The sequence below is a fragment of the Coturnix japonica genome, chromosome 5 (assembly GCF_054131305.1).
Source record: "Coturnix japonica strain WE chromosome 5, WE-NBRP24, whole genome shotgun sequence".
NCBI classification, from domain to species: domain Eukaryota; kingdom Metazoa; phylum Chordata; class Aves; order Galliformes; family Phasianidae; genus Coturnix; species Coturnix japonica.
The window spans coordinates 18,253,965-18,280,581 of record NC_140667.1 but is presented as its reverse complement, the minus strand read 5'-3'; the positions used below and the strand labels follow the sequence as shown (position 1 = coordinate 18,280,581).

General features: G+C 39.6%; 2 protein-coding genes across 9 annotated transcripts in view; one reads left to right on the top strand and one right to left on the bottom strand.

Moving 5' to 3' along the window:
- Nucleotides 1–13,256, bottom strand: part of NUCB2 (nucleobindin 2) — a 26,109-nt gene extending 12,853 nt beyond the window's left edge. Inside the window, exons 1-6 of one of the 2 annotated variants that reach the window (XM_085548606.1) lie at nucleotides 13,139–13,256; nucleotides 12,449–12,576; nucleotides 6,010–6,153; nucleotides 4,528–4,635; nucleotides 3,141–3,267; nucleotides 384–487 (exon numbers count right to left, since the gene is read on the bottom strand). In XM_085548606.1, coding sequence (XP_085404732.1) covers nucleotides 384–487; nucleotides 3,141–3,267; nucleotides 4,528–4,635; nucleotides 6,010–6,153 — 483 coding nt within the window. In that variant the 5' untranslated portion in view covers nucleotides 12,449–12,576; nucleotides 13,139–13,256. The remainder of the gene's footprint in view (nucleotides 1–383; nucleotides 488–3,140; nucleotides 3,268–4,527; nucleotides 4,636–6,009; nucleotides 6,154–12,448; nucleotides 12,577–13,138) is intronic. The other variant, XM_015864126.3, reaches the window with a different exon arrangement.
- On the top strand, nucleotides 13,230–26,617 carry LOC146760701 (uncharacterized). Of its 7 annotated transcripts, none has more exons than XM_085548611.1 (4): nucleotides 13,230–13,479; nucleotides 17,743–17,824; nucleotides 24,118–24,370; nucleotides 24,648–26,617. In XM_085548611.1, the coding sequence occupies exons 1-2, from the start codon at nucleotides 13,230–13,232 to the stop codon at nucleotides 17,757–17,759; spliced, it is 267 nt and encodes an 88-aa protein (XP_085404737.1). In that variant the 3' UTR covers nucleotides 17,760–17,824; nucleotides 24,118–24,370; nucleotides 24,648–26,617. The 7 variants fall into 7 exon arrangements, with proteins under 7 accessions (XP_085404737.1, XP_085404733.1, XP_085404734.1 ...); XM_085548607.1 differs by having other exon boundaries at nucleotides 13,230–13,571; XM_085548608.1 differs by having other exon boundaries at nucleotides 13,230–13,668.

The following is a 26,617-nucleotide window of genomic DNA, read 5'->3' as shown; positions in this document are numbered from 1 at the left end:
AAATAGCTGGTTTAGGGATGATTATTTATGTCACTCTGTGAGACAATTATATCGCTTTGAAATAGGTTTGAGAAGGATGTGCTTCTCTCGATACTGTGCTTAATTCAAATGCTTTCAGAAAGTTGTGTTTTATTCCCAAAGTTGGCTGTACTGGCACATGAATGCAAATCCTGTTAAGATGCCATGCCAAAATGTATGGTCTCTTTGGCAACAAAGATTTCAAGTGTGCTATGCAGACAAGTGATTTTCTCTGAAACAGAGGACTTCAAGTCATTCCTTTAAAAAGGGAAAAAAAGTATATATAAGTGTTCATCTCTACCAGATGAAAAAATGTAATTAATACAAATAAAACATAACCCCAGTTCTCTGTATTTAGCACTCACCGCTTTGATCAACATATCTAAGTCCTTCGGCTCAAACGTGTCAGGATTCTGATGGTTCAGGTGCTCAAACTGTTTAAGGAGAGCCTGATGGTCTATGCCAGTATCTGAAAGAAGGAGGTACAGGTACAAACATAAAACATTAAAATAAGTTTGAAAGCAAGAAAGATCAGGAATTTCAGTGCTTTCACAAGGTGTTTGTGCCTTGAGTGTCTTAACTACCTTAACACTCATAAAGCAGATTTACCTGAAGGAGATCAAGCATACTTGATAGCAATTTGCACTGTACTCCTTCCAGTGTGTCAGGTGTTGCACTGCACACAATAATTTAATATACTGAAGTTTGCCTCTCAGCAAGGAAATGTACAATCAGTTGAGCTCTATAAACCAAAACATTTTATTCTTCTTTTCTTTATATAAATGAGATATAACTTCAGCTATTACAGCTAACAACTTGCATCAGAGAATTCTAACTCTTCTAACTTGCCCAGTATATTCTGTGAATGAACCATTAATTGTGCATATATATATAATGCAAGACATATGGTTGAAAATCATATCCAATAACCAGAATTTCTAATTTCATTTGTGCAAAACAAGAAGTGTAGGACAGTGGAGAGTCAAGTCCTTTATCTAAAAGTTGCAAACGTTTCTCCTTTTTTAAGACTTGGACTGTACCCAGTAATATAAATATACAATGCACTAACAACAAAATACATTTCTACAATTACAAGCTTTTCTATCTGTTCTGATTTCTCACTGTCAATGCTAAATAATAATGCTGTCTTAGCAGGATGTGCTTTGGTATGTTATAGGTAACAATTCTGAACAGCTTTTACTAGATTGGTTAGTAAAAATATTTCATTTGGCTAAAAAATAAATTAAGCAAAGGAAAACAATTCTGAACTTGTTATCCTATGGTAAACTGTTACTCTCACATTCAGTGTTGTATTCATATTATCACAAAGCAGCAAATGTTGCCTAGGGCACATTTATCCCTGATGAGATCATAATTTTTTCTGAAATATACATTCCTTAGTCTGTTTATGGAATGTTTTTTGGAAGGGTAGTATCAGAGTATTTAAAAAACAAACAAAACAATAAAATCCCCTCAAATCTATTTATGAAGAAACAGCTAATTCAATTTGACAGTATTTACTTGTCACATTATTGCATTGTCTGAGACTTGACCCTGGAGAAAGTCATCCAGCTCCTAACATTCTTGTCCTGTACTAGTCAGTCTAGCAGGATCTTGGTACAAATGTTCAATAATACATCTGCATCAGTACCGAATATATGAAGAACATATGTCCATGTCTGTTGGACCTGATCTATTTGAGTGCAAATAAAGCAGGACTTAATCAGATAAAGGACCAAGATATTAATTTGAACTATATGGAAAATATTAAAAGAACAAACACAAGGAAATCAAACTGCTCTACCTGCTGTTACTACAGAATGCATTTTTGCACATGCTCCAAGATGCTGCTTAAGTGTGCAGATGCAGCTGTGCTTCATAGATAATCTGATTGTACAAGTGATGTGAAATATTCAATGGCAGGACCCACTATAAACTTTACAAAATATTTTCTGAATCACACTGTTTCACATTAATTGTCGTCTGAATATTTTGAAAGGGTATAATCTGCTTTGATTGTTTCCAGATATAGCATCTCACACAGTGACAGAATGTGTATGCATGCTTGATCTGTTGTGGCTGTGGAGTGCTTGCTTGCAATACAAGCATGAGATTATAGGCTTTTGGCAGCTAAAAACCATGTAAGAAAAAAGAACCACAGGGTCTGACAGGTATGCGAGGCAATACACTAACTTCCTGTGGAGGTCTGGTATGCACCATCCAGATACTGGTGGTTTGTACTCACTGAACTAAAACTTTCAGAAAATGAAAGCAAAGGATAAAAAGGTTATATTGAAATTCTCAGAGAACTCTATGTTCTTCATTCGCTACGTGATGATACCATCTAAAGTGTTCATTGGGAACGTACTATACTAAAAATACCTCCTTGCCCAAATTAAACTGTTTTGTTTTTTTTTTTCCTGACTCCAGTAATATCCCCTAGGCATATTTGCATATACATGCTTCTTCGGCCTACTTGCTACCTCTAAATTTGGCTTAACGGGATTAGGATCCATCTTGGAGTATTTCAATTGATTTAATTAACAATTAGAAAATGTTATGGATAAGTTTTCGCACCCTAAATGTTCCTCTTTACTTAGGACCTTAGAATTACCTCAAAAATAAGAAAAATCATCTTCTGAACTGAAATGTTTAATATCTGATATAAATCTGTAAAACAGCCCCTTTCCACCAGAAAGAACTTAAAAAGAAAAAATGAAAACATAATGTTAAGTGACTATTAATTAAAAAAAACAAACCTACCCCAAATAAATGAGACATTGTTTTGTGTTCTAAAATAATCCAATACGTGGCTATTTCTCAGTGAGTTATTTGTAGACTGTTGAACTACAAAAATATCTCAAAAAGCTCAGAAAGGATTAGAAGCATCTGCAAAATCCACTGTCAAAATCAAATTTAGCTATTTACGAAATAAATGGCTTTTATTTTCTTCTCAGTTTCCTATAAAGATGTATGTTTGTTGCCAACAGACTAAATCAAAAAGGACGGTTACTTTCAGATTATAGTTTTTACTATTGACAACAAGGACAGTGCAACTTAGATTTTGTCTAGCTTGTATTGGACAGGTACCCAGTTCACCTTGTTAAATTTTGTATTCTTACCTTGAACAGAATCCATTTTGGCTTTAATTAACATTCTTAATCTTGCCACCTCTTGTCGTTTGAGTTCATCCAGCCGTGTTCTCACATGGTGGCTTACTAAGTCAAGCTCTCTGCTTAGCTTTCCACTCTGTCAAAAAACAAAACTGATCTATAAAAACATAAAAGAAAGTAGTCTTTACTATTCCCATTGCATATGAGCTGCAAGACAGCAGACCAGTTGTAGTCCTTCTCATAATGTAGCTCATACGTATAAGAATCTCAGAAGTCTTTCAATGAACGTTTTCAAAAATTTTAGGTTATAGAAACAGAGCAGAATACAGAAAGGTGTACAAATTCTCTTCAGAAATATTTGCTCCTTTAAAGAGCATAAGCTTGGCCTTGCAGCAGAAATACCTTGTGAGGTTTCAGAAGTGATAAATTTCTTGATCAAACATTCTCAAATTAATTTGAAATAGCTGCAAGATGAACACACAGTACTATTTTCTTCAGCCACTGTAATACTTGAGAGAAGATACAAGCACAGTAACAGCCATTAACATGGCAAGAATATTTATCAGGCTCTGGAAATTCATAGTAATCTTCAAGAGCAACCCGAGCTATAGTACAGAAGAAAGAGGAATCAAATCTGTCAATGACAACATGAAGGATTTTAAAAAATGCAAAAGGCAGGATCTCCTCTCTGTCACATTGGGCTGTTTCCTACCTGTGTCATGCAAAGTTTCTAACTCATAAAAGGAGAACATAGAACAGCTACCACATAGAGCCACTGGAGTACAAAAGACAGAAACACAATGAGACTTTGGGAGAGTGTTCTATTTGGAATGGTGCTCAAGAAAGGACAGCAGCGGAGAATGTCAAAATTCTCTGATGCCTCATTTAAGCACATTGACACTTCTTCCAGAACAGCTTGTGAATTTCCTCAGATTAGAAAACCTGACTTTCTTATAATTCTCTTCCATGTCTTCGTATCAATAAATGATACACCATCTTCACTTCTGTTTGAACACTGTTTGAAACAGTGTTCCAAACCACCCAGCAGGCAAAACTGAGTGAGAACTAGGCTTGTGGCTCTTCTGTGGAATACAAGGATGTATCTATCTGTGTTGAATCTAAAACAGCCTTTTAAATAGATGGGCAAAAGGCAGAAACCACGCATGAGTGCTTTTTTTTAATTTTTACTATTCTATGGGATATTCTTTAACAGAAAACTTGCTGTCCCTTAATTAAAGACAAAGCTCTAGCAAGAGTTAAATACCTAGGTAAACAAAAAACAAGTATCACAAAAAAATAAGAGGGGTACGAAGATTTTAAAATATATATGTAACATCCATCTTGCAGGGTTCATTATTATGGACGTAATTAGCTTCACTTAACATCTTGAACTTACCTTTATTTCTTCTATGTCTGCAGTCTGGAGTTTCTCCCTGAAATGCTTATCTGTTTCCAAGACATCAATTACTTGCCTGAGATATTCATCATAATAAAGCCCTGTATCCTTCAAAAAAGAACAATAACTTTAGAGAAGAATATACTGCCAAACAATATATTGCGTGTAATTATGTAACTATAATTGCGTGTTATTATATAACTGAAATCCAATTCTCAGCAATACAAGTATTGTAGCTCTTTTACATATCTTCTACTTTTGTGATTCTGCATTTTCATCTTGCAGGAACTTATGATTAATTTGTTTCAGCAACAGATGACAAAGAGGATAAAGGCATTTAGGAAACCACATTGTATGCAAGCATCTATCATGTTAACATAGTGGGCTTTCCAAACAGTGCAAATCATTAATTACAAGAATTTAAGAGTGGTTCAGAAACTGCCTGTTTCTCCCAGATGCAAAACAACATTGAAACTATTTGCTGCATTTCCTAGAAAACTTCCTTTAAAGGCAGCTACCTTCAGTCTGCCAGAAGCAACAGCCAGAAGTTTTACTTGGCTTTAATCAGCATATCTTTCAAAAAGCAGATAGTCTGCTTGGGAAACATTTAATGCAAATATGAGATTAGTGAAACTGCACTGGTTTATCTGCCCTCAGAGCAGATTATTCTGTCTAACACAGTTGTATTTGCTCTGGATTGGTCCCTCAGAGCATATGAACCAGAGCTACATCCAGGACTTAGCCTACTAGATCAGCTAAGGTTCCTGTGGTATATGCTATGCTCTTGTGGTAGTGTGGTACAAATGAAACACACTCCAGAAGACCAATCCAGAGCAAATACAACTGTGTTAGACAGAATAATTCCATTCTGGAAAGAAAAAAAACTCTGCTTCAACGAAAGAATTGATTTGGCTCTCCCAGAACAACATTATTGTTCAGCTATTAAAAGCTGATACTGCAGATTTGTTTCTTGGCAAAAACACTTGTCACTTCAGCGTATTTGAGATCTCAAACACATCTTTATTTGATGTGCATTCAGAAACATAGTGTGATAGTATGGCTGCAGCTGAAAAAACCCTACTATTTCTGATATGTAGTTGAATTCCCCTAATCAAACATTTTCCTGTTTGACTGGAAGCAATGAAATGGAAACACTGAATGGAATTTCCTAAGCCACCACTCAGTCAGTCACTTCAAAGAAGTCTCTGTGGAAAAATAAGCAGTTCTTTCCATTGTATACTGGGGAATTCAATTCAGTTTGCTATCTCACCTTTAACAGCTCGGGGAAAGTAACGAAGAAAAGAGAACATATGTAAATGGAACCCCACCTCAGCAGAAAGTAGTGTGTTTGATAATCCCATTTCTTCCCTGAATACTGCTCCAGTAAAAGACATCTAAATTTCATGACAGCAACTTGCTATAACTGGATTATTAATAATTAAAACAAACTATTTCATTGAAGATTTATTTCATTACACTTACCGGATTTTCTATCTTCTCTCCTTCTACGTGACCTTCTCCTTTGACTTTTGTCTTATCTATGTCTATAGGTACTGCTTCCAAAGCCATTAGGAGAAATGGTATCAGCAAAATACACTGCCGAGGCAAGAGAGATCGCCACTTCATCTGAAATGAGATCAAGTCACCAAAATTAACGTGAGTGATGTTATCATAGAGTTTGATTAGAATAATTTGATGTTCCTAAATAGACACCTGGAATAACCTACTTTCTGTGTGTTCCACTATTCTCAAGGAACACTACAACTCAAAGAATTAAATACAGTATTAATTTTTAAAGGCTTTTATGACACAAGCAGATTAGTTGACAGTTGTGCACACAACTATGTTGCACTGCAAATAGGAAGAGGATTTTAGTATCTTGTAGTATTGTTAATGACTCTGTTGGACAGGTAGGAACACTCAGTGTTCGTGTGCTTGTTTAGGATGGTCAAGCCTTAAATAATATCAGAGTTTGTACTCTGATTTGTCTCCTGCTTAGTGAAAGTTGTTGGTTAATGCTGCCTATGGTTAGCTCAGATACGTGAAAGATACAATATGCAGCCAAATCTAACGTATGCCTGTTGCAAGAATAATTCCTGTACAAATGCTTTAACTCGTCATGTAAGTAATTCCAGCAAAAAGTATCCAGATCCGATAGCAGAGATTTTATTTGAGGGGTGGTAAGGTGGGAGACAAATCAGTGCCAGTTTTCCTAACTACATGTGCTGGTAACCAACAGTGGAGCATTACCCTTGCTTGGATTAAGCGGCCCCCTCACTAAGGCAATAAATGTACATAATGACAGCTTCCTCATTTAAAATATTGTTAACATCCTTTATCCATATACGCATTATATAAAAGAATGCACTCTTACTAAGAACAAAAAGGGAAATGCAGAATTATTATTCTCTCTCTTGTTCAGGAACCAGGGAACAGCTGAAGGTAAAAATACAGCCATTTTTCTGTATTTTCTTTTATATATCAAAGACTTGAGAATTACGAGGACCCTCTGAAACTCCTTAGCAAAAAGGATGTAAGAAGATTCTGCTCAGTCATAGCAAATATCTCTTATTTTTAAAATTACTAACATCTGACCATTGCCAGATGGGACAGCAAGAGCTATTGCTGCTGTCACATTGAGAGCACTAGATTCAACATCAGCACTACTGTCAGTTCCCCATTAGAAACTCAGATTGACTTTGCCATTCATTTAAAACAAACAAAACCCAAACAACCAACAGTAAAAATAAAAAGCCCTCGAACTCTGTTCTGAATGGTGCCAGAGCTATCTGCTAGGCTTGTAACCATTAATGGCATACATATTAATGTATGTTATGCGGGAGATCAGTACCCTTAGCAGGCAGACAACCATTAACCTACCATCCCCTATTGTCACCTGTCTAGCACAGCTAAGGTCATCTCATCTCGTCCTCTTTTTCTCCACAAGTAGGTTGCCATGTCTGGTGTTAAAGCCACACTCTGAACACTGTTGCCTGTTTATTTATTTGTACGGTGGTTCATTTCCAAAGCAGACTGAGGTGCAGTTATGAGTAAGTCACATTTTGCATTTTATTGTCTTTTCAGATGAAAAAGTAAGGCAAACACTTAACTTGGTATCTGTCAAGTGGGTGTATATGAAAAATAAGTAGGAGAAACCTGAACCTTTGAAAGTTTCTGGACAAAAACCAGGACAATAACTTCTCTAAACAGAAAGTATTATAGTATTATACATTTCTGCTCACGGGTAATTTAGTTTCCTCTGAAAGTACCAGCCTCTGTAATTACGTGCTGCTATATGTAATGGAAAACAATGGAAGACAATATTGATCAAAACTATCTCTTATAAGAGCAGATGTCTAAGATGTGTCAGCCTTCAGACAGAGTGACAGCCCAAAGTGACAGTCACAACTGAGTCACACATTCTACTCTGATGTGTATTAGGAGAGACAGGTCACTCCCACTGTGAAGTCTGACATTAATCAGCTGCCAGAGACAACTCAGCATGAGTTGCAAATTCAGCAACTAGAGGGAAGTGAGGAGAGGCAGGATGAGAAGAAAAGAGGTGTTACGGTTTTTTGTTCCTCTTAACACTTCACTATTAAGAGTTCAACTCATCTTCAGCAGCTATCAGCTACTTTGAGCACTTCCTGACACTTGGGAAATCCATTTAGAGATGGATGGTCATCCATCCCAGGCATTTGACAAGGCTGACTAAAGGATCCTGTTTACTCTGTAAGGACTAGGAGTCACCAAACTAATAGGCAGCCTCGGTGCTGCAGAAGACGAGCAGTTCGGTCACTGCCTTGAGTGATACACAATGCACAGTACACATTCTCATGCCCTACCAGGGGTGCAGTGATTACTTTGTAACCAATATGTGAACTGAACTGAACTGATGTTACAGTTTCCAGCTGGAAACAATTCTAGAGAAAAACGTGCAGCTCACCCAGATGGAAAAGTAGTGCAGCTCTGCTCTGCTCTTACAAAAAATATGCAAATTCTAATTAGCTAAGCACCACGGCGGTAAGGAGAGAAATATTTATACTTTATAAAGAGAACCAATCATGCTCTAGGAGTGATACATACTGTACTTTACAAACTTTTTTTGGGCGGAAAACAAAAAATCAGAACTTCTCAAAGCAGAAAGTATTGAAAAACAAAGAAACCAAACCAACTCTTAGTGAGAGGTACAAGAATGAGGCAGCAGAAAACAGACCTACACGTGTACTTGCCTAGACAGAAAAATACAATCAGCAAAGAAAAGAGAAGTGGGCTGCCTGCCAGCAACCTTGAACCTGAGCCCATAAACATCATCAGAAATTCCAATCAGCTCCAATGACACTGTTATTACAAAAAGCTATGGCCCTTGAAAGATATGTATGAAATGCAGCTTCTAAAGCTTGCAGCATGAACACAAGCAGCTCAGTATGGCATTAGCATACCTATTTCACACAGCCATCAGACGTACTTCTCATTCACTTAATAACTACTGTCCAGAAAACAGCAGATTCAGCTCATGTCTCTATCACCTTCCCAGCAAAACATCATTATGTTTTAGATAAGCAGGGCTCCGTGTCAAAATTTGAAGATTTGAAAAGATTGAAAAGATATTGATTAGCTCACCAATTCATTAAGAAAAACAATACTTCAGATGTTTGAAATAGACATAAACAGATCATTATTTGGCCACATTTTGGGTTCAGAAACACTTGCCATATCAGCACCTTTTGTGTTCTTTCAGGGAGACTTGCTGCATGACTCCTGTAAGCTGTCAGACCTGAACCAAGGACAGAAGTTAATGAATCTAAAGGTAATGCACCTCCTTCACTGCGCCTGTCCATGAGTTAAATGGGTATTTGCACTGCTAAAATATGACCGCAGTTTTGAGAAACAAGCATACAAGTCCCTTCCAGCTCAGAAAAAGCCCTTATTTTAGGCCACCAGACCTGGTGATCTAGATTTCTTAAAGACATGTACAGAAAAAACAAGGGGAAAACTGAACTAGCTCAAATCTGCACTACTTTTTGCTTTACAAGTTACCTTCCAAATTACAAAAGCATCTGCACAGCTTTCTCCCTATATGAGATTTAATCATTTTCATAATACATAAGCACTGTTTTCCATCACTCCTCTTTCAGTCAATGTCCCTCCTGCACAAGACAGAGGAGTAATTTTCCTTTCATTATCTTTTCTCTGATTCAGAAGTTCAGATTTTTTCTCTCCATCACCAGCAATTCCCAGCAGGTTTCAATCTGCACTGCTTTCCTCATCTATTGTTACAGTACATCCCCCTTAGTTTGCTCTGCACAAGAACACGAGTAAACTCTTCGAAAGGGCTGACAATAGTAGGACATGGGGAAATGGTTTTAAGTTAAAAGAGGGAAGATTTAGGTTGGATGTTAGGGGGAAGTTCTTCACTAGGAGAGTGGTTAGGCCCTGGAACAGGCTGCCCAGGGAGGTTGTGGATGCCCCGTCCTTGGAGGTGTTCAAGACCAGGTTGGACGGGGCCCTGGGCAACCTGATCTAGTAAATGTGTATGTTTGGTGGCCCTGCCAGGCAGGGGGGTTGGAACTACATGATCCTTGAGGTCCCTTCCAACCCGGGTCATTCTGTGATTCTGTGTGAAGCTTTTACTTCATCAGACTGCACATAAATACAGCTTCACTTAACCGTACTGAAGTACATAGAGACAGCAGAATCCTTTCTTCTCACCAGTTCAGCTGTTTTATTGAATGAGTCAGCCAAATGACAGCAGATGCTACATAGGAATAAAGTGTGAATGTTCCAGTTTGAAAGAAGCAAATACTATTTACAATGCAACTACATCCACAGCCTGCTCTTACACATGCGTAGCTCTGCTGTAAGTAAAGCCTGACAAGACAACTGCTTCTTTCCTTTTTGTGGCAACATTAATAGTTCATTATTTTAAAACCCACGTGCACACAAACGCACGTGTTTATATGATACTGGCCTCCAAGGAATTATAAACGTTGTTTTAGAACTGCAGTATCAGTTTCTATGCAGCTATCTTGCAAACTGAAGAATGCTGAAATAATGGTTTTGTTTTCAGAAGGAACCTGCTTGATTTTATCACTTCTTACCAGGAAAGCTGGCTCACAAGAAAAGACGAAACTAATATGCAAACAAAAATGTACACTGAATTCAGTGATAAGATTCTTATACACTTCAAAAGCAAAGTAAAACAAAGTAAAACAAACCAAACCAAAACAAACCTGCTGTCAATACAGCTTCCTGTACTACAACAAAACACAAAATACACCAGCAAACCTGGAATCTCACAGATTCAAAGCCATTTTGTACAAACGAGAACAGCAATTTTGCTACTGCTAGTATAAAAACCAACCTAATTTCCAGTCTGCCACCACCTGCAACACAAGTATTGCTTGGACAAGGTTGCTTTTACTCTAACTGCAAATAAAAGAACCTTTTAAGAACCCTATGAGATCACCCACTAGTCCACATTTTGCTCTAGACAACAAGAAATGATCTTATTAAATTAAACACTGATTCCATCAGGACCTCAGTAACCTTTTTTCCCCATTGGAGAGCAAACAGTCTGTAGCTTACAGGAGTAAGTTTAGAACTAACACGGAGCCAGATGTAAAAATATTCAGCCAGTTAATGACAGCTGCCATCGTTTTCTAATTCACTTGGATTTCTACACGGTCAGGAATCCAAATGTGCCAAAAGAACTCGCTCTTGTTTTATAAAGAACACAAAGCAGCAGAAACGTAATAACAAAAACGGACTAAACATTTCCTGAATTACAAATGATGAAGCCATATTTACAACTGTAAAAGTGTTGTAACAATTTTCTTTCATTTTTCCAACTGTCAAACCACGTATGTAAGAATTTTCAGCAGAAGATGTTTTGATTAACATGAATTTTGCCCCTTAAGCACTCGGCAGCATTTGAAGCTACAGATAAGAATATCCCAGTCCAGAAGGCTCCTGTGTCTCCGTTAGGTATCTTACAGGAGCATCCCAGGATCTCTTCTGCTTGCTAAGCAAACAAATGGACTTTATTAAACAAACACCATTGTTGCGCAGGAGTTCACATCAAGGCAACACTGATGCAGGCTTTCAAGCTTTTAAAGGGTTTTATCTTTCTTTTGTAAAGCACACTTGTTTAGTCAGTGTATCGCTAGAAGTATGGGTCAATATTTTCATACATCCGACATGTGAGTCAGTACTACAATACGTTACATTTTTTATTATCACAAAGAACTACCACTCTTCCCCTTAATGAATCCGGTTTAAATCAGATGCGTATCACATGGGGGCAGCTTTAGACATCAGATAATACACATAGATTAATAATTTCAGCCCATGGCAGGTCTTGTGTCATGACTAAAAGATCACCGTGCAGCAACTGATGGCAAGAAATATAAGCGGATCTTAAGCATTCACACAAATGTGGATCTTTGTCAAAATCTTTTCTGAGCCTTACGCAGAGGTCTATAAAGTCATAATGAAAGGTGTTTTCAAATAAATCTTGAGTTTCTTCTCATAGAATCATAAAATGGCTGAGATTGGAAGGGATCTTAAAGATCAGTGAACTCCAACCCCCTGTTGCCAGCAGAGTTGCTACCCACCCATAGCTGGAGGTGCCGCATCCAGACTGGCCTTGAGTGCCTGCAGGGATGGGGCACCCACACTTTCTATGGGCAGCTGAGCCAGGGCCTCCCAGCTCTCTGAGTAAAGCACCTCCTACCCATACTCTGGACTAGGAAGCTTTCCCATGCTCACCAGTTTAGGTGAGAGAGACAGGCACTTCAGGATCTGGATAGAAGCGTTTCTATACTGAATCACCTATTGGATTTTTCTTCAGTGTGTGAGAAAACTAGATGCCAAACAACACACAGCAACTCTCCAGGCGAACCTCAGCGCCATGACGTACCACTGCTGTCCTAGTTTTGGTGCAGTGATGGTCTAATCTGAGAAAGGCCGGGCTTTATTTCTCTACAGCAAATACAACTCAGGCAACACAGGGTATTTCTCCTCCTTGCTGACCAAGCCATCGTCATGCTGTTTCCAGAAAATAAATAAATAAATAAATAAACACGTGTCCCTCTTTATGGCTACGATTCCACACTTTGTGAATTATTTTTGAGGTCCATGTGGCATTACAGCATCTTCCTTAGTTCCCCCGTGGTACTACAGCAGGCAGATGGTCAACAAGCATTTCTGGCCAGACCACCCTGGTCTGTGGGACAAAGCAGCCGAGGTTTTCCCGTGGCAGCGCAATGCCCGCCCATCAATACCGCCGCCAGGTATCGCCTCAGCTCCTCCCGCTGCTTTCAAGAGCCGCCACAGCGTTACTTCCTGAGGATCATCAGCTTCTTTAGCCGGAGGTGAGGGCTGCCCCCACACACAGCTCCCCGCGGGCCAAGGCTCCAAAGCCGCCGCTTCAGCCCCGGACGCTCCACAGACCCCCACAGACCCCCCTCCTCGGGGGCCGCTCCGCCGCGTTACCGTTATTAAACGCACAACGCGGCCCGGCCCAGCGCCACGGCCATCGCTCCTCCTGACAGGAGCTGCCCCGCGCCTCCCACCCGCCGCAGGCCTGACAGCGACACGGCGATGTTACCTTGCGTCCCGCCGCCTCTCAGAGGAAACAGAGGTGGTTGTGAGCGGGGGGAGCGGCTCTCGAGGGTCCCGCCGAGCAGCGGAGCGTCACGATGCGGCACCGGCGGCGTCACGGCGGCACGGCCTCTCGTTTCCATGGGGACAGATCCCGCCCCCAGCAGCGCGGCGATTGGCCGGCCAGCACCCCCTCCAGGGCGTCGCGGAGGGCTCTGATTGGGCAGCGCCGCGCGGGGCGACGTGATAGCCGAGTGAGCGCTGAGGGACGTGGCGGTTACGGCGGGGCCGTCATGGCGGCTGCGGGAGGCGGGGCGGGAACGCAACGCGCGGGACGAGGCGGCTGTGGTAGGTGGGCGCTCTCTGAGGGAGCGCCGCCCGCTTCCCGCCGTTGCGCTGCGCCTCCTAACAGTAACTTTGGAAAAAGTTATTTTTAGAGAGTAGGTATATAATGGCTGTAACTAATGGAATAAACCTTGATCCGAGGTGTAACCTCTGCCGCGTGTATTACTTCCCTAAGCTTGTTCCTGAGCTGAGGTATCGCCTTCAAATTCTTGGAGAAGTTGTATTACTTTGCGGTCTGTTCCGGCTCTGCTGCCTGGCAGTGTGTCTGAGAGTCACTTAGAAGTATCTGCTTTAATGCTTCGTGCAGATGAGTCTCCCCTGTGAGGAGAGACTTAGGGAACTGGGTCTGTTTAGCCTTGAAAAAAGAAGGCTGAGAGGGGACTTGTTCCAGGTTTATAAATACCTTAGGTGTGGGAGCCATAGTGGTGAGGCTGGTCTCTTTTCAGTAGTGTGTGGGGATAGGACTAGGGGTAATGGGATGAAAGTACAGCATAGGAAGTTCAGCATGAATGTGCGGAAGAACTTCTTTACAGTGAGGGTGATGGAGCACTGGAACAGGCTGCCCAGGGAGGTGGTGGAGTCTCCTTCTCTGGAGATATTCAAGACCTGCCTGGACGCCTACCTGTGTGACATGGTGTAGGGAGCCTGCTTTGGCAGGGGGGTTGGACTCGATGATCTCTAGAGGTCCCTTCCAACCCCTACAATTCTGTGATTCTGTGAGAGGAACGACAGAGGGATTTGTGCGGTCCCAGTGAGGTACTTGTGCTGCAGCCAGGCTCTGAGTGCTTGCTTACAGTGGGCATTGGAATTCCAGAGTGGTTTTGGAGATCACAGCTTCTGGTTTGAGCGTGTGGGAAAGTAAACTGTACTAATGACATCTGTGGTAGCAGGCAGCTGTTAAAGCAGTAAGGCTGATGCTACTCAGGCCTTCCCTCTTCCAAGGAAACACTGCTCATTACTGTACAGTGTTTTTTCCACAGCTTTTTTTCACTTCAGAAACAGATCTGTGGTCAGTCAGCATTCTTCTTGCTTATAGATTGCTTCTGAGTCGTGGAGGTGCTGGAATTCACTAAGTGAATTCACATGAGCACTCGGTGATCACAAGTGGCTTATTGCAAGAGCCTGAGTAGCCTTATTGATGGAACAGCTGAAGCAAGCATAACAGTGATATTTCTAGTTGAAAGCGTGCCAAAAACATGCACAGGAAGAACCTGCAAGCTTGCAGATCTGTGTTCTCTGTGGGTAAACCACAGCATTGCACAAGGAGAGCTGGTTGGGACCGCTCCTTTGGGCTTGTCACAGGCTCTTCAAATGTGACTGGTTCTTGGCAGGTGGACTTGCCCTGACTGCGTGGCCAGGACCCAGTGCCAGCACCTACACACTGTCAGGAGCGGTTCCTGCTGTATGATCATGAAGGAAAGGGCTGCTCTTCTGGCTCGTGTTTCAATACAAGTGTGTTTGGCCTGCTGGGAATGCAGTCATCCTTGCCTGTGCAGCCTGGTTTAATGTTAGAGCGCAGCTAGGTTTTCATGATGTGGCTATATGGGTGCAGTTTATTTCTTTTGCTAAGAACTTGGAGAGAAAGAAGCCCATGCATCTTTTTCCCAGTAAGTATGTCAGTTTAAGGAGTTCACACCAAGTCTCCCTCCAACCAACCTCACCATGCTCTGCCACGCTGTCTTGCCTTTGAATAGATACTTGCAAGACTGCAAGATAGATCAGTTTGTTGCTGAGTATTTAAAAGATATGCTGCTTTTTTTCTTCTGCCTCTATTGGGAGCAGTAAAGAAGAAAATTAAGGGAGAGAGATAGAACCAGTATTGACATCTGATCCGATGGTAGTAGAGGACATCCAATGCAGTTTTCTCTTGTGGTGCCCTGTGCTGAGCTGATCTGGAGTTCTTGAGATTAAAATATCTGTGGCAATTTACACAAACAGCTTCTTTAAACCATCAGGGTGTCCAGGCAGTGCTCCTATCTCTATTGACCTGAGCAGTGTGTGAGATGCCCTGGAGTGCAGGAAAATACATCTTGGTGTTTGCTGAGAGATTAAAATACACTCACTTTAATGCACTGTTCAAGTATGTTATGTTACGTGTTCCTGCTTTAGTTCTATTTCCTGCTTTCTTCTATTATGTTACAAGATGGTGATACACTTAAAATAGATTTTTCTTTTTCCAGCTATTGCTTCCCCCTCACCCCCACTTAATTCCTGTATTTCTGTGAGGGATTTTCGGGTCTCTTTAGCTCAGATCTCTACTGACTCTGTCCCCCTAGCTAAACCAAAAGCTGTTCGGTTTGGAATATGCTTTTCAGATTCTTAACTGTTATTTCAGTTTCAACATGCAGGAAGTTGCAACGTTTGAGAATGGCTTAGGATTTCAGTATTGCAAAGGAAGCAGTTAATTTAATCTGATATTGAGAAACATTTTCTTGGATCTAGCATGGCAGAGTAAGAAGGCTGTTGTAGGCTAACATTGCTGTGTTTATCCGTTATGTTAATGTAAATGGGTGGGATATGAGGAAGGGTCCTGGATACTAGTGTGCTTATTATTTTATTTAATAGAGGGCTATTGATACTTAAACTTGCATCAACAGAGCAGAGAATTAGGTAGTCAAATGTCTCTGATGCGGGAGCCCTAAATTCTCACTCCTAAGATTCCCTCTTCTGTGTCTCTGCTCTGTGAAATACAGAGACAGATGCTTCTTTTGCCATCAACAGTGGCAAATATTATGTCTTCCAAGTGGATAGAAAGGCCAACTCGTTAGTGTTAGCTTCTGTTTTAACCACAGGCAGCTGGTAATACCAAGGCTGTCTTGAGTAAGTGTTGATACTACTTTGTTTCACCACACAGTCTGTCCACTGGAAGCAACAGCACTGAAAGAAGCCATATTATAGCCATGTAATGATTTTTCATTTGAGTTAGGAAAACACAACTAGAAACGAAGGGGAGCAAATAAGCTTATTCTCTGTGCTTCTCTGAGCATGGTAATGATGTTACTGAAGAAGTCATGCTTAGCTAGCACAGCATGTGGATTCCTGGGATGTGTACAAGCACCTACTAGCCACTAAAGTGCTGCTGCTGGGGTAATTTTCTGTTTCTCAACAGCAATGAATTAATAGATATAACCACAAGCCTGAGATGGAAATGAAATAATAATGGTAAATTTAAGAAGGTAGTGGTTAAGTGCCTAATTTGTCCAGTGCAGGGAGGCTGTGGATTAATTGACTGCTGAGACTCTGCTGGGCCTCTTATTTGCTTGGGGAGGCACTGATTTCAGAAGAGTTGTGTGAGGTTTCTGTTCGCTTAGTGTATGCACCAAACGTTTTCTTTTTCTTTTGTACTTAGGCCTGGAATTTTTCCCCAGTTTGAACAGGTACATCTCACTTCCTCCCTGATAAATACTATGCGGGTTTATCTGTCTATGTAAATAGTTGGAAATGCTTTTTCTTTGCTAATTTGTCGGTTAGGGTCATATTCTGACTTCTTGGACACTGTTCTATATAAGAGTTATATCTTGTGGTGGGTGTTGGCTCCTGTTGTAACAACGGTTGACTTTCAACAAAATTACTTCCTTACGTTTAAGCCAGGCTACAAATTTCCTGAGTAAAATGGATGTAGAGGACTTATGCCTTACTTTAGCAGGATTCTTAAGTGAGAACTCAGAACTTCAGACTGTAACCAGTGCTTCACAAATCAAAATGTACTGTGTATATATATATATATATATATATATATATATATATATATATATAATTTCTTAGTCTGTCTTTCCTTTAGGCAGGGAGGAATATTTACTTCACAATGCATTAACTCGTATGTAGATGTTCTCACTCTAGAAGATACTATGTGGATCCGATTTATTATTTACTGTACAAATGAGTTGAATCTACAGACCAATCTTTCCATCCCAGAACTGCAGTAGCTTTGTGTATTAATTTTAGCTACTACAAGCCAAATAATATGTAAAACTTAAGTCTTTGGATAGGGCAACTCAAAAGCAGCAATTTAAAGTTGCTGTCACTTTTAAAGAGATCTAGCCTGAGTTGAAAGAGTATTTCTAACCTGTTGCCTGTTAAGAAAATGGTATGAATTCATAAGTTTCTGTGAATGAAGCCCCAGCATGCCCTTCTGCCATGGCAACTGTTCTGAAACACAGCTTAAGATCTCTGCTCTCAGTAGTAGAAAAAAAGCAAGCACCAAGGTCTTGTGGTTCTAGAAACATGACCAACAACTGAAGGTTGACTGTATCCATTTTCTCACAGGTCCTATGCTGTTGTAAGCCTTGCTGCTGCTTGGTATGGAGAAGACTTCCATCACGTTGTTTTCATGTTCACTGACAAGCTGGTAAGTATTCTAACTTAGTTTTCTGCACATGCTACACTACTTCATCTCTGACTGTTTTAACTGAAGGGTGTAGAATTTCTGGGTGGAGTGGATCCTTGGCTATCTGGGGCTGTGCCAATATGTTTCTCTGTAATCAATGGCACATCTGTTGGTGTGACTGCAGCCAGGGGATGGGATGTGTGCCTATCTGGTGACTGGGAGTGCCTGCAGTTTAGTCTTGGTGGATCTGCTTCTGGTCACGTCACGTGATTAATTGGAACAAATTACTGGGTGGGTTGTTCTGGTTAGTTGATAGAGGCCTCTCTGACCTGTTTTGGTGTTAGTTATCATTAAATTACATATAATGATAATGTATTTATTGCATCTCCTGAGGAGCATTTTGTTAGACTAGTTAATTTGGAGAGTTAGGGATGAAATCCATCCTCGAGCACTAAGGAAAGAAAAAAAAGATGCAATAAAGATGAGTTATCCTTATTACTGTAACTATTCGTGGCAGCAGGAACTCTAGGACCCCTTTATTTTAGGTGCTGAACAGCTCAGGCACAGAACTAGACATCTTTATAAAACTTTGTGAGTCTAAATCCATCCCACGTTATGTCATCTTCTGCCTGTCCGTTCTCAGGCTTGTACTGAGTTGTCCTGCTAAGGCTTTTGTTGTGCAGTATATTGACTTTTGGATTGGCTTTCTGAGTTGAAAATGAAAAAAGTAAGAATTTGTCTGCTTCTGTGTATTGTAAGTGAGAAGTTTGGTGAATGTAGAATTGGAAAGGGGGAGGATAAGTAAATGTTTTCATGATATAAAATTTTATTTACTGAATTTTAATATGGGGCTACACAAGAACAAAAATAATATTAGTCTGATCATGAGGATACTGTTGTAATTAGATGTGTTTTATAAAGGGAAGCATGCTTAATTACATGCATCTGTTTTAAATGTAGCAACTCTTGCACAGAAACTTATCGGTCAAATGACTTTATGTGGGAACAGACACATTCATGCCTTGGTACAGCAAAACTCTCAAGTTTAGGTTCGTGCCTACTTTTGAATCTCTTTGCATTTCTATGAAAATTATAGATGTATTTCTAAACAAGTGAGTGCCTTATAGGTTTAGCAGTAAGAGAAGAAGGGTTTCCTTCCCAATTTTACCATTATATTGACTAAAAAGAGACAGCTTTTATGCTGTAGAGGAAGATTATTCACATGCACATTAATTAAAACCTAGAAAAAATGTGTGGTACTTCAGAAGCAAAGGAGATGTGATAAGAGGAATGATTAGTCTCATCTCCAAAAGACTTGTGCTTAGGACTGAAACAAGGCCTACAATGTATCCTGAAGAAAAGAACAGAGTAAATTGAGGAAGGAAGCTTTATATCTACTTCTTTCCTGTCACAGAATCTGAAATAAGGCGTGCAGGTCTGATCCTTTATGAGTGCCATGCTGTAGTTACATAGACACATTTGCAGTTTCTCTAATTCTACAAGAAAAAAGGCCATCAAATAAGCAATTGGGTGCCAGATTCAATAGTTTGTGCCTTGTGCACTGTTACCTGTGTTTTGCTGGTTTCACATGTCTGCTCTGTGAAATTATCCTGCCTTATGGGCTGGGTTGTAAATCAGAGTTAAAGTATAAGCTTTTTAACTGCTTTGCTGAGAAAGATGTGGTAGAGTCTGATGTATCTGAGAGATTAAAGTTCAGCACACAATCTTCACTGTCCTATGTGTGTTGTGCAAAGTGCAGTTCTACTCTTACAGGTGAGAAGTGCTATTACATTGCATTCTGAATCATGCAAACCAAAGGTCTTCATTTTCTATTAATCTTTTAAATTAACGACATTTAGATTCTGATGTATTTAAGTACAGGCAAAATAAGAAGTGCCATTAGCAGAACTGAAGGTTGTTGTTAAGCATACAAAATGCTTAGCTGAAGAGTGACCAGTTGGTTAAGTAAGAAAATCTCAAGAGAGGGAAAATCAACTCTGGATGTAAGGAGGTGCAGTTGTGTTAGTAAGTACATGTGGACATGTGCATATGATGGCAGAACTGAGTGTGCGTCTGCAAATGGACGCATGGGAGCTGTGTGTGAATGTAAAGAGGCATCAGTGTGAGTGCATAGAAGCGTGTGCAAGTGTGAGCTAGCATGCAGATGAAAGTGTGTATTAGGAGTGTTCTTCAGGGAGTAAGGAGGCTGAGGAATTAAACCAGAATTTAGCACCTTTCATTTGTCTGTTCTGCAGCCCTGCTTGTACAGAAGTGGTTCCCACTCCCCAGTCCTTTGTGTGCCCACAGTTTTTACCTGCTATTATTCAATTGGGAATGTGCTGAAGACTCATCTTCCCTTGAAATCATAATAAGAGCATTTCTGGTCTCCTGGCTGCTTCCTTATTCTATCCAGACATTCTGTAGAATAAAGCAAACACCTTTTTTTTCTGGCTAACCTGGACTTTAACATGCGTGTTTGTCAGCACTGTTCAATGGTTTTGGAAGTTGCAAGAAATGCATTGGTATTCTCATCATAACAGTGAGTTAAACTGTAAGTGAATGCTTCCTCACACTGGAAAAAATGAACACGCTGTAGCAAAATGTATTGTTGGTGTCCTTGCTGGGCCTCTGTATTATCTTGTTCCTGAAAAACTTGCTGAGGAAATTTGAATGGGAAGATATGGTTTGCTCCATCCTGAATTGGTTCGGGTCCATCAGGAAACTTTTTCCTGCATTAGAAGAAATGAAATGTTTGCTCTTTAGTAGCAGTGTTATGGACAAGAGGTGGAAATAATCTGTGGCAGGAGTGACTTTGTTATAGAAAGGGAAATCAATCCAACTTCTTTCTCTGATTAAACTTTAAAAAGGGGTTGTTGCAGAAGATGTGGCAGGGTGTTCATCTTTGATGTGCATGAGCTCTAGCTAAGCACTCAAGTATTTTAAAGGTAGTTTCACACTTTGTCTGTCATAGGCTGTACATCATCAACTGTCAATCTTTATTCTCTGGCGATTCCATCATGTATAAGTCTGCACTAGAAATATTTTTTCTTGCCTTAAAAAGTACCCATAAAACTCAGACTGGGTGAGAATATTTGAAAAAGCATGGTATGTAATTCCTTTTTCTGCCAAGTGGAATGGCTAGAAAATAAAGATGCAGACTTGTACCTGCTGGAGAGGAATGAAAGTAAATCATAATGACCTTATTCAAGAAAAGCTCTATATCCTGGAGCAGGCAAATTGACAGATCAGAATAACGTTTCCTTGTACAGGCTGATCTTTATTTTAGAAGGCATTGTCTGTACAGACATTTCCTTTGACATCTAACTGGTCATTTTATTGAATGTAACAGATCTGGATTAAACGTTCTGTGACCTATGTGGGCGTTTGGGAGGAAAGGGTATGGAAAACCTTGGACACTATTTCTGCTTACAGTTTAAATACAAAATATTTCATAGCGGTTACTGTTTGTATTTATTGTGTGAGATAGGTGACAGTCAAGCCAAGAGTTTTGTAACTTGTGGAGCAAAGAAGTTATTCTACATTGTGAACCAAGCATCACATGGGGAACTGGAAGCTTTGATTCCAAGTTGGTGGATACATTTTAAGATTGAGAGAGCTGTGCTGTGACTCATTACCTGAGAGCTTCCTAGAAAGGTCAGTTAAGGGCTGCTTGTTTTACTGGTGTTGATGTTGGACTAAGGATAGCTAATACCGTCTGTCTTAATGGAAACTGTTGCAGCTACTGGAAATGTTTACAGTTGTGAAGGGTAGAACTGATAGGAATGTTTGTGAGACATGCTGACCTATGAAATGGAGTAGGATTCAGTGACAGTTCTCCTGGGGTTTACTTCCTTTGTTTATGTTACTTTTTTCTGGCCTATTTCTCTCAAAGCATTTTGCTGTGCCCTCCACCAACTAAAATGTAACGTGCAATTTAAAAGCTTTTGTCAGCAAGACAAACTGGTTTGCCTGTACAAGTGGGATGTTGTGTTATCCAAGTGTTTTGGCAATCTCATACTGTAGTTGTGTAACTTCATCTAGGAAATCGTTCGAGCTCAGTTGCCTTGTTACTGGAGGAGGACCAGCAGGTTTACTGAGCAACAAATCCTTTTCATCTCTCGTTCTCTAGTTTGTTTCAGCCTCTCCTCAAAACTTCTTGTGCAAAAGAACACACACAGCCTCTGCAAATACTTTGAAAGGGACATTCTTTCAAACTGCCTTTTTAATGACTGCAAACATAGGGTTCCTCTTGAGACTCAAGTTTTAAGCAAGAATTGATGTCTTCTGTGCATTAAAATGTTTTGACTTTCATATCACTAAACGTTATACTAACCTCCATCGTGTTATTTAATTGCTTGAGGATTTTCAAAGCCAGTACTAGATCTTTGTAAATCCTAATTTACAGCAGTAGCCCAGAGCTTTCATTCCCAGTGCTTAATGGTTACAGAGTGACATACAGCTTAAGCATGGGTTTAATGAGGGGAAAAAAAGAAGCTTTCAGTACAGGCTCCACCTCTGTCACCACATCTGTCTGCCTTTTGTCATTAGGCAAGCAGTGTCTGTCCTTCAAGTCCCTTACTTGCAGAGATTCTAGGCACACTCTATTAGTACAGTTTCGTTTCCACATGTTGTAGTCTATTCTGTGTGCACTCAGTTGACAGTGTAGTACAAAATTTATTCTTTTTTGATAATTAGTGGTTTGCAATGATTCACTGGATCTTTAGTAAATGCTTTTTGGTTCTAAATGTCTTGTCCTAGGTAACTGCCTGCAGTGCTAGGTGAAATAACTGTATGCTTATTTAGAAATCGGGGAGGGGGGGAATACGGCCATGGAGTAATGTTGTTATTGGTGGTTGTGCTTGTGAAGGATACTGACTTCTCAGAAGTAGGACATTTTAAATGAGACTCAAATATTATGAGGCTTTCTGAATCCATTTAGGCATAAAAGGGAGTTTCTGCTAGAGCTGATGTGGGGTTGGATGCCTATGTTCTGGTTTGAACCACATACTGCCACATTGTGTAGCTTTCAGAGGCTGGCTGGAAAATTCATATGTGTAGGGATCACATGTAATCTTAGCAAATTACTTGGACACATGTCATCACAGAAACAGTTTCAACTTTTTTGCTCTGGTACTTAATTTAATTTTTTCCTTTCCCTTCTCTAAAAGCAATATAATGATTTTTGAGATTGCACATAACTGATTCCAGACTTCCAGGGAGTCTTAGTTAGCAGTGAGATAAACCTGGAAATAGAAAAAGTCATTGGTGTAAATAGAAAATGAGTAAAGCTTATTTTCCATTAAAACCAGATTAAAGACAGAAGAAGGATTGTCAGATGTTTTCAGTGTAAGCCCTCTACAGCTGTCAGGCTATCTGTGTTTTTTCCTTAGACTATTGTTTGGTGACTGCAGAACTCATGGAACTGTGATATTAAGGAAAAATACAGAACCAAGAGCAGGATTTTAGCCTGACTACTCCAAAATGTGGGATCTGCAATAGTATTAACTTAAGGACAACAAAGCCCTTTTAAATGTATATCTTAGCTCTTCAGTGAAAGCTGTAGGAACATACTGTGTACCTAATCAAAGTCATCTCAGAATTCTAGAAGCCTAGGAAGATGATAGCTTCTGTGTTTCTTGTATTTTGGGGCTTGAAAAGAATTTCACTTCTATTTGACTTCAGAAGAAATTATAAAAGCTTTTCCTGACCAGAGAGAGATCGGTGCATATTTTCTGCTGCTTTAGAAAGTGTAGTAGCAGCAAATACATGTATAATACTTCACTGTGTGACATGGCCATTTTGTAATTATAGAATGACTTAGGTTGGGAGGGACCTTACAACCCATCCAGTTCCAACTCCACTGCCATGGGCTGGTTGCCACTCACTAGATCAGGCTGTCTTGGCACCTCCAGAGAGAGGGAACCTGCAGCTTCTCTGGGCATATTAGTCTTAACTTAGATTTCAAATCTAGAAAGGCTACTTGTTTATAGAAGGAAAAAATTACTTTTCTCCCTTAAACCTTGCGGATTTTGGAAGGCTTTTAATATCAGGTAGGAAATTAATAAAAAAGATTAATTTGAGGACTGTAGTTAGACTTGTTCTTAATTGTGTGAAACTAGGAGGAACTGGATGACTTCACATAGTATAGACAAATAGCTGGAAGACATGGCTGTTAATTAGGTTGGCATTTTAATAGTTTTCCACAGGTCAAAGATTCAGCCTGGTACCTTTAGGGGGTGCCAGAACGTTGCAGGTAGATTCACCAATTGATTCTAGAGGAATAAAGCAAAGGTAATTTATTTTATTCTTTTCAGGCTCTTCTTTAAATGAATCTAAAGAAAAAACATAAGCACGATCGTGAATTTGCATTAGTGTTGCTGTGATATCTCTCCTGGGATTTCTGCATTATGGAGCAGATACTCTAATGGAAATATTCTATTGGAAGTAGTATTTGTATTAATCAAAGCAGAAGAATTTTCAGTTTTAATGGAAAACCACTTGGACCGCTCCATACATTCACCAAACTCAAGCATTAACTTGAATTCTTGCTGCACTGCAGTGTAGAAGGTATTGTAGTCAGAACTGGTCTTTGCCACTACACTGAAATGCCGTACTCTGTGTGTTCTCATCTGTATCCTTTACCTACTCTTCAGTGTGTTTCTCAAGCAAAGGTCTGCTGCTATTTAAAACTTAGTATTACATATATATTTAGAAAATAAATAGTTTTCTTAAGGTTAATACTAGGTTTGCAAGCACTTCAATACTGCTCAAGTACTGCTCTTAATTAAGATGAACACTGTATTATTTATTTTTTTTTTTAATGACCTGGTGCCTCACATTGTAGAGGAATGAATATGGATCCTCAGATTTGTTGACAAGGTGGTTTCTCCAACTGACTTCTTGGAAGATGAATGATGTTCATGTGTTCTGCACACCCATGCTTGGGCACATAAATCTGGTCCTGATGAAATTACTGATAGATCTGTAAGGATTATCCTGATAGGTGAGGAACATCCATGAAGAAGGAGTTAATAATGAGACAGTGTATGGTGTGCTGATGGACTGGCCTTCTTGAAGTTCTCAGTGAGCAGGTGAATTCATAAACATGCTGTTTTTCTTCTCCCATACACATGCACACACATACTCTGTCTTAAGTTGTTCAGGTGAGTTGCAATGTATATTAATACTGTTTGCTTTTTTGGCTACTTTCTAACTGCTACTATCCTATCTAAAAAGTCTTCCACTGAACTCAGAGATCAGTTTCATTAAAATAACATTCAGTTTTGTACTTCAGATGTATGGATGTCTTTCTGTGTGTAAATGTAAACAAGCAATAATAATGTGCATGTACTGAATAATGTGTACTCTTGTAGGCAGTACCCTACTCTTACATAACCATCATTCCTAAGCATGAGATGCTTATTTACCAACTAAAGCATCTTGGCAATGATTTCAAGCAATTTGAATTACTTCCACTGCTTCCAGCATCCATTAGATAAAATCTTGAGTTTGAATCATTGAGCTTTAACCTCGTAACCAGTTTTACTAATGTCCTCCAGGAAACACATTGTGCACTTAACTTCCCCTGTGGAAACTACAAAAAATTGTACACCAAAATACAAGGATTAAGGGCCAAGCCCATACCAGAATCAGACTTGGACAGAAAAACTGAACTTATTGAATGCCTTTGATACGATATTTTCTTCTCAATATTATATACTGTGCGATTATGAACAAGTCTGTGACATAAGCAATTGTTCATTCTTCCTTAAGGGTGGAATATTTCCATTGACTTACAGGGCTTAAAGGACTGTGATGTCGTGTTCTTGATGAACGTGGGGTTGCTACAGGGAGCCTCGTGCAGTTAGCTTGTGTCAGGATTTGTGCAGATGGAGGGAGACAAGAGGAGCCTTTCTCAGGGCAAAGGATCTGACAAAGAGATCACTGTGGAAGTCTCATGCTGAAGGATTCCTACAGCTGTTGCTGATTTTGTTTTCTTATAATTCTTTGACACAGGGCAGTTCTAGTGAGTGGCTGGTATGAAGCTTTATCATCCTCTGTCTTTGGATATCTGATTAAGCGTGACTTGCTGTAATTGGGATTTTAAATACCTGATTTGCCACAAGTCTTCCCGATTACCTCTATTACCTTTACCCAAGGACTGATAGCTGTTCCCAGGTATGCATCCTGTTGTCCACAGTTTTGCCCTCAGGTTATTGTGGCATCATGCTTACATTAATTGTCCTTGCCATTGTATACTGAAAACTATCCCATGGCACCTGCAGAGCACATTGCAGCGCGTCACAGATTCTACATGTATTTTGTATCCTGCACTCTGTTTTAAGAATGTTCAGAAGGTTATTTTTATTTAAAGCTTTCAAACAATACCAGCTGTGCATATATTCAGTTCATCAGTTATTGCTATCCAAAACCATTTCATATAATTTCTTCTCTATGTAAAGTGTCTATAAAAGAAAGTCACATGAAAAACAAAATCACAGAATATTAGCAGTGAGGTTGCTAGTAAGGTTTAGGAATTTTTCTGTTCTTCAGTTCCCTGGTCCAGCAGCTCTTTATCCAGCAGTGGATATAATTTCCTTTAAGAATATATTAAATATAATTATAATTAATAAATAATATAAATATATACATATGTGTAAATATGAAATGTATGTAGCTGAAATAATTTTGTGGATTTTGGACCTTACACAGTGAAAACCTGGAACTGTTGCTTAACAATGAAACAATAAAAACATAACTATGGCCGAAGTTGTTCTTTCTTTCATTACCAACACTGATATCCTGTTTCTGCCT

Excerpts from the sequence above, each read along its gene's own strand:
- LOC146760701 (XM_085548609.1), top strand. The coding sequence starts at position 13,230 with ATGCGGCACCGGCGGCGTCACGGCGGCACGGCCTCTCGTTTCCATGGG.